Source organism: Musca autumnalis, unplaced genomic scaffold (genome assembly GCF_047663935.1).
Source record: "Musca autumnalis isolate F117 unplaced genomic scaffold, ASM4766393v1 scaffold_4, whole genome shotgun sequence".
Taxonomy (NCBI): domain Eukaryota; kingdom Metazoa; phylum Arthropoda; class Insecta; order Diptera; family Muscidae; genus Musca; species Musca autumnalis.
The window spans coordinates 43,683,158-43,698,795 of NW_027411977.1; the positions used below are offsets into that span (position 1 = coordinate 43,683,158).

At 37.5% G+C, this 15,638-nt stretch overlaps 1 protein-coding gene across 1 annotated transcript in view; it reads right to left on the reverse strand.

The window, feature by feature from the left end:
- The window catches only part of LOC141403699 (protein FAM135A-like), a 72,890-nt gene extending 57,258 nt beyond the window's left edge, over positions 1 to 15,632 (reverse strand). Inside the window, exon 1 of the mRNA XM_073986494.1 lies at positions 15,365 to 15,632. Within this exon, the coding sequence (XP_073842595.1) occupies positions 15,365 to 15,441 (77 nt within the window). The 5' untranslated portion in view covers positions 15,442 to 15,632. The remainder of the gene's footprint in view (positions 1 to 15,364) is intronic.
- Positions 15,633 to 15,638: the final 6 nt, after the last annotated feature.

A 15,638-nucleotide genomic window follows, 5' to 3' on the forward strand; every position in this document is an offset into this window, starting at 1 on the left:
TTAATCATTTATACTTGTGTACTCCTTAAAAGAAAAGGAAATAATAAAACACAGTGTTGATTAAAAACCTAAAAGAAACCCGTGTTATCACTCTCTCGGTCTTTCCAATTAAAAATTTCCCCGCTAGGGAACTTGTCGTTACAACATTTCTGTTTAAGTGCGGTTCATGGATCTTCTAAGTGAGTATTTGAGGATCCTTTGGAAATTTTTACCGAAGGTCCCTGTTTACAGCGATAATATGTTTTTCGTGGGCAAGTCCATGTTTCCTGATATAATGGTCCAAAGGTCTAAATAATATGGAGACCAACTGAATTGGTTGGTCCCAAAAAAATACACATTTTCGAAATGAACTATGCCGGTCCATTCCTTTAGTTATCTCTCCCGCAAAACTTTTGAGCTTTAATCCAATATTTTTGTTGTCAAGTTAATACGCCCAAAATCCTGAAACCCTCTAAATACGTAAGTTTTTTTTTGGAAAGCAGTGTTTCAATTCACACATGCTAAGGGTTACTTGTTCTTTTTATACCCTCAGAATTTATGCTAGCGAGGGTATATACCAGCGCCGCCCAAGAGATTCCATCAAACTAAAGCAAATGATTTTGTATAGGTGAAAAAACAACAACCAAATTATGTTTATCGTTCGTTTTTGCTCACGTACACCGTGCAAAACAACTCAGTGGGCGCCCGCAGTATACAGATGGGCGACCTTGGTATATACCCTTTCATATGGGCAAAATGTACCTCATCGAAATTATGGTTTTAGACCCTAAGTAAGTACGAAATCGGTTTCAAACAATTTGTCTGTCTGTCAAACGGATAAACCGATTTGGTCCAACATTGGGCCTTCCTAATATTTCTAAAATGTTCGGAAAATTTGTGCGCACGATAACTCCTGAAGGAAGCAACTGATTTGGTCCACACTTTGTACATCGTAAAATTTCTAGCAGACTTAAATGAGGTCCCAATATGGACTCAATCGGTACACTGCTTCGGGTACCTCCCACACAAAATTTAGTTCAGTTTAGAACCTGCTCTCGAATCGCTTTGATGTTTGTAGTAGCAACTTGTATTCAATGCCCTCTATATAACGGTATAAATTTCGTTAGGGACAAGTCCATACATCCTGAGAAAATAGTCTGAAATGTGCAAAAAAAAAAACCTATGACACCGTGTGTAATGGCCGGAGCGGAAGATAACTCTCGAAAGGATCTGACGATTCGGTCCAAAATTTGGCATTCGTAATATTTTGTCCAAACTTAGTTTAAGTTCGAAGATAAGACATATCGGTCCACTCCTTCAGGTACCTCCCTCAACAGAAGTTCAAAAATGTTCGGAAAAATTGTGCGCACGATAACTCTTGAAGGAAGTGACCCATTTGACCCATACTTTACACATCCTAATGTATATACCAGATGTATATCAGGTTCGAATATGGTCTAGATTTGTCCACTCCTTCGGGTACCTCCCACACACAATTTCGAATAAGTTCGCTTTAAGTCCTGCTCTCGAATCATTGATTTTTGTTTAATCAACTTGCATTCGCTGCCTCAATTAAGACGGTAAACGGTTTTTTTAGGTGCATGTCCATACTTCTTGAAAAAACAGCTCTAAAGGTGTAAAAAACCCTATGACTTTATATACATATAGTGGCTGGAGAGCATGATAACTCTCGAACTGATCAACGGATGTGCTTCAAAATTTTGCCTTCGTAATATTTTGTCCAAACTTAGTTTCTGTTCGAAGATGGGCAATAACGGTCTACAACTTTCGGTATCTCCCCCAATATTTAAAAAAATGTCACTAAAATGGTAAGAACGATATCTCTTGAGTGGGGCAACCATCCCCTAATATGTTGTCCAAATTTTGTTTAACTTCTTAAATAACCCAAAATAGGGAGACCCCTAAGGAAGAGACCTTAGTGTACCTCCCCAACAAAAAATCAAAATGTTTGTCTAAGTGCAGTTTAGTTCGAACAGATCGAAGATCCTTTGTATACCGATGCAGTTCGTTGTGGTCCTGTTTACAGCGATATTATTTTATCCGTGGACAAGTCCATGCTTCCTGGCATACTGGCCCAAAAGTTATACGATGACCCACTGAAATGACTATCGAAAATATATGACTCCCAAAATTAGATCCATAATGGACTATATCGATCCATTCCTTTAAGTACCTCCTCGGCAATATATTTGAACTTTATCCTAATCCACATTTTTGTCGGCAAGTACAAATTTCCAAAGAGGGCCAAAAATTCTGAAAATACCCGAAATACATTCGATCTATCCGTAAATGAAAGTTTAATTTCACATAGGCTGAGGATATATATTTGTCGGCAAAACCGACTGATACTTTTTTACTTGTTTTCTTTAACATCCCACAAGTGATAAAAAGACTTCTCTCATATCAATGAGTGCAACTCGTATCATTTTAGCTCAAAGATGTGGCACCTACATTTTATCGCATTGCAACTACGGTGTATGTTCTTTAGTGTTAATTTCTAGATCCTGAACATAGAATGATATATTATTTTAAAGTGTTAATAATTTAACTTGTTTAAATATCAATCATTTTCATAAAAGAGTTTAAACATCCCATTTGCAAGGCTCCCCTCCGCAGGATGGTATTAAATATGAATATTTACTCTACTTTAATTAACTAACATCCTTGTCTTTGGAGATTTCATTAAAAGCTCCTCTCACTCCTACGACATGCCATTACATCACAACAACAAAAACATTTTACCCATTACCCGCCCATTTAACTTTGCTATTGGGAGCCAAACAAAACTTTTCAACTTTAACCTTTTTTTGTGTTGGCCCTGTGTGTGCCGCACGGTTGATAGACTTGTCGCTTGACTGTCGCTTAATTGATGCTTTTCAGTGTTCATCGGTTCGATGTCGAAAGGTCAAAAAAGGTAACAGCAATTTAGTCCTGTAATTAAAAATCACATTCTCTATAAATATTTCTCTCCTCATTAGTTCGTGGCTCTGATGCGATGCAAGGTGATGACTATAAGGTAATTGAATTTTTCCCATCCAACCCACACAGCAAAACCAGCAACAGAGTCATGAAAACTTATTTGAAAATGAAAAAAAAAGAAAAAACTTAAAAGTTTGATATGAAAAAAGTTCCAGGTATGTACAAGTATGTATGTATGTGCAAATAGAATAAATCTCACAAAAGTTTTAGTTTCTGAATGATTTTATTGACCAAGGTTGGCTTGTAATTGCTTTTTAGGGGTACGAAAAAATACGTACTATAGAGGGCAATATGCAACCATCATCCAGGACTCATTGGTTTCTATGGGTTATTTTTCTTCACTGTAGGAACTTGAAAGCAAACAAGAAAAGCAAAAAAAGAAAAGTGCACCATTATGAAATGCAAGCAATTTCTGAAGACAACCAATTATACAATTTTCTGTTTATTGTTCTTAAGCTCACTCCTACATGTACCAATGATCCCTAGGACGAACACGGTTGACATGTTTTTACGTTTACAATGTTCGATGTACATCTGTCTGGCTATTCAGTAGAAAAATATGCATGCACTCGCTCGTACATGTAAAACTGTAATTCTAAAGACACCTATGGTTAACACGTTTGAAAGATTACAATGACCGATGTATGAAAAAAAGAAAAAAACAAGTAAAAAAGTATCAGTCGGCTCTGCCGACAGAGATATACCCTCAGCCTGTGCAAATTGAAACACTTTTTTCACAAAAAAAAAACTTATGTATTTAGGGGGTTTCAAAATTTTGGTCGTATGAACCGACAAAAATGTTGATTACGATTAAAAATCAAAAATTTTGCGGAAAAGGTACTTAAAGGAATGGACCGACATAGACCATGGGGGTGCCATAGGGGGTTTTTCACCCTTCGGCCTGTTTTCTCAAGAAGTATGGACTTGCCCCTGAAACAACTTTTACCATCGTAATTGAGGCAGCGAATGTAAGTTGCTTCAACACAGTAATTCAATAGCAGGTCTTAAAGTGAACTTATCCAAAATTTTGTGTGGGAGGTACCCGAAGGAGTGGCCAAATATAGTCCATATTCGAACCTGATCTATATCTGGTAGATATTATGAGAATGTGTAAAGTATGGACCAAATCGGTCACTCCCATCAAGAGTTAACGTGGCCCAATTTTTCCGAACATTTTTGAACTTTTGTGGGGTAGGTACCCGAAGGAGTGGACAGATATGGCTTATGGTTTGTTTTTCAACTTTCAGACTATTTTTTCAGGAAGTATGGACTTGCCCCTGAGGAAACTTGTACCTTCGTATAGGGGACAGTGAATACAAGATGTTACAACAAAAACCAAGACGATTCGAGAGCAGGTCCTAAACTGAACTTTTCCGAAATTTTGTGTGGGAGGTACTCGAAGGAGTTTACCGATTGAGTCCATATTGGAACCTCATCTAAGTCTGGTAGAAATTTCATAATGTGCAAAGTATGGACCAAATGGGTTACTCCAATCAAGAGTTATCGTACGCACAAATTTTCCGAACATTTTCGAACTTTTGTGGGGGAGGTACCGGAAGGAATGGACCGATATAATCCATCTTTGAACTTGAACTAAGTTCGGCAGATCCGTTCGAGAGTTATTTTGCGCTCCAATCACTACACACGGTGTCATAGGGTTTTTTGTAACTTTCAGGCTATTTTCTCAGGAAGTATGGACTTGCCCCTAATGAAACTTACAGCGTCGTATAGAGGAATACAGTGAATACAACTTGCGTAAACAAAAAACAAAGCGATTCGAGGCCAGGTCCTAAACTGAACTTTTCCGAAATTTTGTGTGGGAGGTACCCGAAGGAGTGGACCGATTGAGTCCATATTGGAACCTCATCTAAGTTTGGTAGAAATTACACGATGTGCAAAGTATGGACCAAATCGGTTATTCCCTACAAGAGTTTGGGGGGGAGGTACCTGAAGGAGTGGACATATATGGCCCATCTTCGAACTTAAATCGAATCTGATCAAAATATTTTGATACCCGAAATTTGAACCGAATCGATTGATCCGTTCGAGAGTTATCGTGCGCACCAGCCAGCCAGACAGACGGATAGGCAGACAGACAGACTGACGGACATTGCTAGATCTACTCAAAATTATCTGAAACGGATATCGTACAAACATACTTGGGGTCTAAAACCATTATTTCGATGAGACACATTTTTGGTCGTATCAAAGTGTAAATACCCTCTTTAGCCTAAAGGCTGAGGGTATAAATATTGCTTCCTGTGCGACCATTGATGAAGATTTACTTCAGATTTGCTAGTATCAAAAAGTTCACGTTTATAGTGAGGAGGGTAGTGTGCTACGCCGTAAAAAACTCTCGGAATCCAAGTCCAGAGATGGATATCTCCGGAACTATTTAATCTCTACAGTTTTTAAAACCCACACCGTTGTGACGTAAAATAAATATTAGTGTATAATAGCCTATGCTGACGACTATGATACTGGGTCTAGCATTCGATAGCAAGTTTAAGATGTCCGCGGAAGCCATTGCTATTTTCGATAATATCAGAAGTCGGAATTCGTCGGGTGCTGGCAGAAAACTTTATTGACCTCTTATAAATCAATTGTCATGCCGATGGTAATCTATGCGCTACTCCGTGTACGAATATTTAAACCTACCAGATTACCCTCTGAGAACTGCAACAGGGTGTCTCCTCATGACACCATTGTACCATTTTTATGAGGAGGCAAAGATTTTACTACAAGCTTCCACCAACTCGGGTTTTTATGTTATTTTTATGTTTTTAATAATATGGCGATAGGGAGAGAGAGAGAGATCGTAAGGTAAAAATGGGAACTTCTAGATCTATAATGGGCACCAGTAGTGCGATTCTCTAACACATTTTTTGAGTTACCGACAAAAATCGGTAAAATTTAAATGGTTATAAATTCGGTAATTAACGATATTTTTCGGTAAGTTAGCGACCAAAGGAAAGTAGTCGTTAAGTTCTACCGATAGTAACAGTGTTGTCAACTTTTATTTTAACTTTTCATTCATAATTTTGCGATTTAATTTTACGACATTTGTCGGTAACTCAAAAAAATGAGTTAAAGAATCGCACTACAGCTGATCAAACAAACAAACATTGTTCCACAACATCCCATAAGGGACAAGGGAGACATCTCTCATATCAATGAGTGCACCCCGATTCATATTAGCTCAATGATATGGGAACTACTGTCTAACGGCGTGCCTTAAGACACCACTTGTGGAGAAATATTTCAAGGCTGAAATACTCGCCAACATTACTGAGGGTTATTTTGCCACCGTTGAAAAATGTTTGATGTTGCCTGGCCGGGGAATCGAACCCACGACCTTCAGCGTGCAAGGCGGGCGTGCATACCATTGCACCACGGTGGCACCCAGCTGATAAGCCAACATAATTTCCCTTGCCCACGAACAGCTGACAGCATTACTCCGATTGTGTACGTGAGTTGCTTAGCTGTTTACGGGCGATTTGAACACCTTAGTGGGCCCTTCGCGTTTCTTATTCCTGGAATTGAACTGGGCAAAAAAGTCCACTAGACCCTAGGTCTACGGGGAAAATCGAGCCTCCGGATTTTGTCTTTAAGTTTTTTATCCACGTTTTTTGGACATTTAAGCATATAAACCGTTTGTTAACCGATTAAAAAAATAATAAGTTGTTCTAAAGATATTATTCACCCCTTAAAAATGAAGAAGGATCAATAGAAATCCGTTTGTAAAAAAAATATGCCCGTTTAAATTTGAAAATGCAAGAAACCCAGAATTTCACTATTTTACCGTTATAAAAAATAAAACGAAGTAACCAAAACGAACTAAAATCGTTGTCCATGGATCCCAACACGATAGAATTTTGCATCAGAACGCTTGAATATTTTTCCGGTCAACTTTTGTAGCACAGTGCCATTTATCGACATTTTCCGAAAAGTTTGCACCTTTTCAAGGCCAAAACTGTCTGAAGGAGCATTCCAATGTTTTTGCGATATGTTAGAGAGTTCTTAACTACTGCCTTGGCTACAATTGTTTTCTTTGTGTTGGATCGAAAATCTCAATGGTTTGGCTGTTATATGCCAAAATATCCCAAAAAACGTCAATAATAAAATTTCAAGTCAAAATCGGGAGGCTCGATTTTTATCGTAGACATATGGTCCAGTGGACTTTTTTGCTCAGTTCAGTCCCAGAAATAAGAACGCGAAGGGCCCATTAAGGTTTTCCTCCTTCTACACAAATCGCCCTGGCCTAAAGGGCATATACCATTATATCTGCTTATGTGTTGGTACCCAATGCTCCTCTAGATCAACGAGCTTATCGTGCTGTCCAAGGATGCATTCACACTGATGCAGTTGTGAATGACGTATGCGCAGACCACCCCCAAACCATTGCAGCAAAGAACGACTGCTGCCAAGCGTCGATTATTATTTACAAAAATCTCAACCTTCAAAATTCCGAAAATTGGGAAGTTCTGTTTTATGGGGGCTATATAAAAACGTTGTTATTTACCTGCAAATTTCAGGTGGTAAATATTATACCCTCAACGAAGATGTTTTTCTATTTTTTTACATTAATACGACCCCAGCTTCCGCTTAAATTATTATTCTAAAAAATCCCTCGGTGAATATATGTACATATACCTTTTATAGGGTCTCGACGAATATTTCGATGTGTCACAAACGGTATGACAAAGTTATTTATACCCTCCATATTATGGTGGAGGTTATAAACAAGTAAAAAAGTATCAGTTGGCTTTGCCGACAGAGATATACCCTCAGCTTATGTGAGTTGAAAGTTTCCTCTGCGGACAGATCGAAAAGCCTTTTCCCTAAAAAATACATATTAGGAGGGTTTTGTTAATTTTGTGGCCTTTTGTGCAAGTATGAACTTGCCGACAAGAATATGGATTTTAATTAAAACTCAAAAGCGTTGCGAAAGAGGTATCATTTTGGAAGTGGATATATTTAATAGATAGATATCACCCCCCCTAGTCATTTCAGTTGGTATAAATTTCCATGGACCATTTTCGAAGTTAAACTTAATTTGGACAAAATATTACGATAAAGTATGGACCAACTCTGTTACTGCTTTCGAGAGTTATCGAGCGCCCCTATTTTAGCGAAACATTTTGAACTTTTGTGGGGGAGGTACTGTAAGGAGTGGACCGACATCGCTCATCTTCGAACATAAACTAAGCTTGAACAAAATATTACGACTATGAAATTTTGGACTGAATCGGTTGATCCGTTCGAAAGCTATCGTGCGCTCCAGCCACTAAACATGATGCCATAGTGGTTTTACAGCTTTCGGTCCATTTTCTCAGGAAGTATGGACTTGCTCCTGAAAATACCTGTACCAGGGACGTACGCAGGGGGGGGGGGGCACGGGGGGCCGGGCCCCCCCCGAAATGGTTTGGTCCGACAAAATTTGTTGAGCTACTTTAACAAATTATTACGATTTTTTCTCTAAAATAATTTTTGTATTTGAAATTTCAAATGAAATCTGATATTGTTCTGAAGGTTCTGTACTGAAAATGTACTTTATCAACAAGTTGTCTGAAAAAATATTGCATTTTTTGTTTGTTTGAAAACTCTCTTTGAAAGAAACTTACAGTAAAACTGAATTCCTCCCTTATGCCATGGCTGTGTTTTGGAATTCGTATTCAAAAGATTACAAATTCATTATTGTGCGGATTAGAAGTACATAAAATGAAGTGCCTATTTTACAATATGTACGACATATCAAGGGGTTTCCGTGGAGTATATCTCGAAAACCAATTAGCAAATTAATATACTGCCTGTATCACAATTTTGTATTCCTATTTTATATTAACTTATTGCTAAATAGTGAGAGAAAATAATGGAGAAAAATGTATTGTTCTGCATCATAAAGTGATGATATCTGCTATAAATAGCATGCCCATCTGAAGTTTTTCCTATCAAATTCGTAGCTGAAAGCAACCGTAAACGAAATTAATGCTCAAACTTTGGTTATTTGGTATTGTATTAAAATCTGCTGTTATTTGTATTGTATATAACGGTGCTCTTGAATCAACTTTAAACGAAAAAAGCTTACACCTGGGTTTATAGATGAAAAAAATAAAAAAAAACGCATTTTTAGGGTTTTTCAGGTTTTGGCCATTTTGCTGGAAAACCACAAGCCCTATCCAAATGGAAATAAAGAAAATGTTGTAGCAGTGAAAATTCTTGTTCTTTTATGATATTTCCAACGTTTTACTATTTTTGAGATATAGAAATTCAAGTTGGGACAATTCACTGACTGTATCGTCTCCTTATAAAACAATGTCATGCCAGCAATTTCCCAACTTAAACTTATATATCTCAAAAATGGTACAACCGAGGAGCCAATTTTCAAAGCTACACCATTTTCCTTAGCCCCATTTCGATAGGACTTGCAGTTTCCAAGCAAAGTCGCGAAAACCTAAAAATGTGTACTTTGACCGCGATTTATTTAAAAATCCCTCCAGCGATTTTTTGTTTTTGGATTTTTCTCGTCTATGAATATTGTTGTTTCAGAATCCGCAAGAACTTCCCGGTTTAACGTTGGTTCAAGACCACCGTGATATTGTACCCTCAGCTGTTAGGCTAATGATAAAAATGTAACCCGTGTTACAATTTGGAGTCGATTTATCCCAGTTCGTCCGTCCGTCAGTCTGTATGGCTCGAGCGCATTATAACTCTCGAACAGATCAAAAGATTTTGTCCAAAATTTGGATCTCGCAATATTTTGTTCAAACTTTCTTTGGACACTTCCCCAGCCAGACTTCAAAATGTTTCCCTAAAATCGCGAGCAAAGTCCAATTCGATTTTTTCGAGACCTAGAGTATTTTCGAATATGGATCGATTCACTTGAGGGCTTGTTTACAGCGATATTGTATTTTTTGTGGGTGAGTCAATGGTTATATCAGTATTGGTCCAAAAGCTGTAAATCTTACGCCGACAAAATTAAAATTAGGCCAACTTTTGCGCTTTCATCGAAGTCACATTTTTGATCAGAACGCCAACAATCGAGAAGTTGTACACCCCAAATATTTCGAAGTTATTGTCGGAAAGTTTATACGTCTAAGAAAGGAGACGAAATTCTATATATACTCGTAAAAGTCTCAACTCACATATGCTGAGGGTATATCTCTGTAGGCAAACCCGACTGTTACTTTTTCATGTTTTTCAGAAATCAAAAGCTATGAATTTTTATAAGTTTGCCTCCGCTGTGCTGACAGAAGTGATTGGTTGTTGGAAACCATTGATGTATAAGATGGAGTTTTTCGACTCAACCTTTTTTTCAGGATTTAGCTAAAATGTTTTTGCAAAGTTTCAAACAGTACTACGAGTTGGATTCGGAGTCAATGAGGCTATAGCCCAGCTCCTGATATTTTTTTAATGTAACTTTCTGAATGTTTAGTTGGATTTCATTGACTCTATCACTTCTGGTAAAATAGTAAAGCTTTGGTGTTTTTATGCACTTAAAGAATGTTATTTTCTTACAATGATACAAAACGTTTTTAATGGCACTGAAATTAGTGTGTTATATATGGTAATATTCAAAAATGTTTTACAATCGTTGAAGTTGAGGTTCGCCATTTAATAAGTCGCGAACTGTCAATATATTTTATACAATATGAATATATTTATATTAATTGAAGTGTTTTAGCTGGGGTCGCATAAAATGGACCATAACAAATTATTTATGTGGAAGCTGTGTTGGTGGTAATACTCGTACTAAAAATGGGTAAAAATGTGTTGAAGTTTACAAGTTTTTTTTGTGTTCTTTCTTGATTTCTGGTCAAACCACGGAAAATTCAGACCTGAGATCAAAGAAAGAATTGAAGAATACCCCTTGGGCAACATGGTTCTAATGTATGACTTTTCGATATATACACTGCAACCCCCCTAAAATCGATGCTGACATTTTGAAGTTTTGACATATGGGTTTTTTGAATATTTCTTATAATTGGAAGGCGCAACCAGATAAATACCCAAACTATTTATTGGATTGAAGAACTCGTGAATCCACGTCGTTTGATGTTTATCTCATGAGTGTGCTTCATACAGTTCCCTAGTAATAGGATTCCAAAGTCGAATTTTTGGTGCGTACATTTTCTTTAAAAACCTATTTTTTGGCTACAACTGTGACTCAGGTACCCTTGAACCCCGCGTGATTTTAGTTTTTTTACGCGCAAGATCTAACGAACCCACCCGCTTTCAAATCCATCCACTAAAGCGGCGGTTATAGACACCTTGAAAGTAGGAAATTCTGCAAAATTATATTTTGATGATTCCGCGCATTAAACCTCGATTTTCTTTGGTTATTTTTATATAAATGTAATACTTTATACGCGATTATATTATTTTCCAAAACATTGTGGCATAAATTACCGAGATTCTGGAGTAATATTCGTATTTCGTATAAAATAGAATTTGGTAGCACATCCGCGCTTCTTGACGAATTTGTTTAAAATTTGTTATAATGACGTATTTTTATAGGCGGTCACTGAAATCGGATGCGCCTTATAATCTTATGTACATCACGCAATTTTTACCCACATTAAGGTTTTTTGAACAGTAAGATGCAGCTGACGGCACACTTTTGCCGCTGAATGAAAAGAGGAAAATCGTTACATATTGATAGAAATGCACTCGCTGTATCTGAAAAGCGCATGCGCCTTAACTAATTTTAACGAATTCGCGAATTATACGTTTTTTAACTTTATTGTTTTTCTTTGGTTGTAATTTCAATATTACTTTCTATTTCATTATCCTATTGTTTATCAAAGTAAGCAAATACACTTTCGGGTTTGTCATCGCATTTACCCTGAAGAAGTTTCAGCGATGTCCGTCAGTCCTTGCATCGAAATTTAGCGAAATAGTAGAATAACTCCCAAAAATGTTTTTTCTATTTTTCGTATTAAACAAAAAATATATTTTTGAAATAATATTCCAACAATAAGTTTTCTTTTTTTGTTGTTGCTGTAATTTAGCAGTTATAAATCCTATCGTTAAAATTTTGGTCTCACATTTTTCTACGCGTTGTCTAGAATCTGTACGTATTTTCAATTTATTTTTTCTAGTTTTATTTGGACTCTAAATTAGAATAAATTAAATTTACTCCAAGATTTTTTCAGTATTTCTTGATTCTCCGCGAAAATAGAAATAAATTTAGTAAATATTTAGGCATCTACGGATAGATATTAAATGCTGTTAACGTTTTATATATACATTTTCTTGTTACAGAAAAAATTGAATTTTTAAATATATGTTCTTTATAAGGGAATAAAACCCCCCATAACTTTGGAGCGCAGCATCCAATTTTGTGAAAGCGAAAAGGTTTGAAACCACAACTTTGTTTCTTAATCTATGTTCCAAAATGACGTCTGGCGACACTGCCTGTTGCCTAGGCCAGAAGGTTTTTAGTGCCCCTCATACATAAAATCATAAAAAAACCCTTTAAAATAGCTTTACGTAACGATACATAACATTTTTAATTTTCATGATTTTTGGTGAAGTTGGGCCCCCCCCGAAATGAAATCCTGCGTACGTCCCTGACCTGTACCGTCGTAATTTGGGCAGCTAATACAAGTTGTTACAACAAAAATCAAAGGTATTCCAGAGGAGGTCTTAAACTGCACTTTTCCGAAGGTTTGTGCTGGGAGCACCCAAAGCAGAGGACCTACAGAGATCACATTCGAACCTCGTCCATGTCTCGTAGAGATATTACAATGTGCAAAGTATGGGCCGACTCGGTTACTGCTTTCGAGAGTTATCGTGCGCCCCATTTTAGCCAAAAGTTTTGAACTTTTGTGGGGGAGGTAGCGTAAGAAAAGGAACGACAAGCTTGAACAAAATATTAAGACGATGAATTTTTGGACAGAATCGTTTGATCCGTTCGAAAATTATCGTGCACTCCAGCCACTACCCATGGTGCCACCGGGTTTTTTTTTACAGATTTCGGGTCATTTTCTCAGGAAGTATAGATCTACCAGTGAAACAACTTGTACCGTCGTAACGGGGGTAGCGAATACAAGTTGTTACAACAACAAGTAAAAAAGTATCAGTCGGCTTCGCCGACAGAGATATACCCTCAGCCTGTTTATATTGAAACAATTTGTTCCCAAAATACGTATGTATTTAGGCGGTTTTAAACATTTTGGGCGTTTGAACCGACAAAAATGTTGATTAGGATTGAAGATCAAAAAGGGATGGATCGACATTGACCGTTATGGAAGTGGATCTCCAGCCACAACATATGGTGCCATAGGTGGTTTTTACACTCTTCCGTCTGTTTGCTCAAGAAGTATGGACTTGCCCCTAAAAAAACTTTTACCTTCGTAATTGAGGCAGCGAATGCAAGTTGCTTTAACAAAAATCAAAGTTATTCGATATCAGGTCTTAAAGTGAACTTATCCGAAATTTTGTGTGGGAGGTACCGGATAGAGTGGACAAATATAGTCCATATTTAAACCTGATCTATATCTCGTAGATATATTAGGATGTGTAAAGTATAGGCCAATTCGGCCACTCCCTTCAAGAGTTACAGTACGAACAATTTTTCCGAACATTTTTAAACTTTTGTGGGGGAGGTACCTGAAGGAGTGGACCGATATGGCTTATCTTCAAACTTAAACTATGTCTGGACAACATATTACTAAGGCCAAATTTTGGACCTAGTCGGCAGATCCGTTGTAGAGTTATCTTGCGCTCCAACCACCTCACACGGTGTCATAGGGTTTGTTTGCAACCTTCAGGCTATTTTCTCAGAAAGTATGGACTTGCTCCTGATGAAACTTGTACCGTCGTATGGAGGGCAGTGAATACAAGTTGCTAAAGCAAAATCAAAGCGATTCGAGAGATGGCCCTAAACTGAACTTTTCCGAAATTTTGTGTGGGAGTGGACAGATTGAGTCTATATTGAATCCTTATTTAAGTCTGGTACACATTTCACGATGGGCAAAGTATGGACCAAATCGGTTACCCCCTTCAAGAGTTATGGTGCGCACAAATTTTCCGAACATTTTCGAACTTTTGTGGGGGAGGTACCGGAAGGAGTGGACCGATATAGCCTATCTTCGAACTTAAACTAAGTTTGGGTAAAATATTACGAAAGCCAAAATTTCAACCGAATCGGTTTATCCCATCGAGAGTTATCGTGCGCTTCAGCCAGCCAGCCAAACAGACGGACGGACATTCATTGCTCAATCGACTCCAAATTGTCTGAAACGTATTTCGTCCAAACATACTTGGGGTTTAAAACCATTATTTTGATGAGGCACATTTTGCCCATATGAAAGTGTATATACCCTCGTTAGCATAAATGCTGAGGGTATAAAAATCAAAGGTATTCGAGAGGGGGTCATACACGGCACTTCTCGGAAATTTTGTGTGGGAGGTATTCGAAAGAGTGAAACTATAGAGTCCATATTAAAACCTCATTTATGTCTGGTAGAAATTTTACGATGTGCAAAGTTTGGACCAAATCGATTGCTCCCTTCGAGAGTTACCGTTCACACCATTTTATAGACAAATTTTGAACTTTTGTGGGGGAGATACCCGAAGGAGTTGGTAGATGTGGCTCATTTCCGAACTTAAATTAATTTTGGGCAAAATATTACGAAGGGTAAATTTTTGTTTGAATCGGTTGATCGGTTCGAGTGTTATCGTGCGCAGCTGCCATTCAGACAGACGAGGCACATTTTTCCCGTATGCAAGTGTATATCGTCACCATAAATGCCCGAAGACGTAACCGACATGAAAATGGAAATTCGTTCTTTGACGTAAGATGATACATAAAGCTAAAATACATGCTCTGGCAAAATTTCAAGCTTCTTCGTTCAAAAACAACGATTTTTGGCGGTAACTCAAAAACTGAGTTACAGAATTCCACTACTGGTCTGCAGTAGCACATTGCATGGTTCAGTTTCCAATTAAGGACTAAGGACACATTTGTGTTATTGTTGACAAAATAAATTTTTATTTCAATCCTTTTTGTGAAATTTCCCAAAAATATTGCCATAATCTGGGAGATAAAACTCTTCAAAAAATTCGGAACATAAATTGTTAGCATAAATCTCCAGTTCATTCATGTGAACGGCAATTTCACAAAACAAAAATTTGTCTGAAAATCTCTTAAATCCCATGGCCATCTGTCACATAGTTCAGTTCTGTGTTGGCAAACAAACGGACAAATATTACATTTCTATCTAATATTGGCAAGCGAAGAAGTACTTGGCTTACGGGCTAGTATGGTTGGTTAACTGCATTTGTAAACCAAAGAGAAGGAGCAGGATATAGGAGAGGTGAAAGGGAGAGGTGGGGGATCTGTGTAGTTGAAACGAGAGATCTAAAAAACTATACTTACCCCCTTTGAAATAAATCCACATTGAAGAATTTATATAATTCCACAGAAAATTCAATTGTTGCTTGTAAATCACCCATTACGCTTCAGAGCACCGAAGATGGCCACTACACTGTGTAGAACGAATGATGATGATGATGTTGCTGGAGATGAGGTTGAGGTTGTTGTGGGTATTGGATGGTTGCTTGGAAATGGCACAATGGACAAATATTACTTTTGATGTTGTCTATTTTTTGTTGTTTTCTCTTCTCTTTTTCAACTGCAGGACAATGTTATG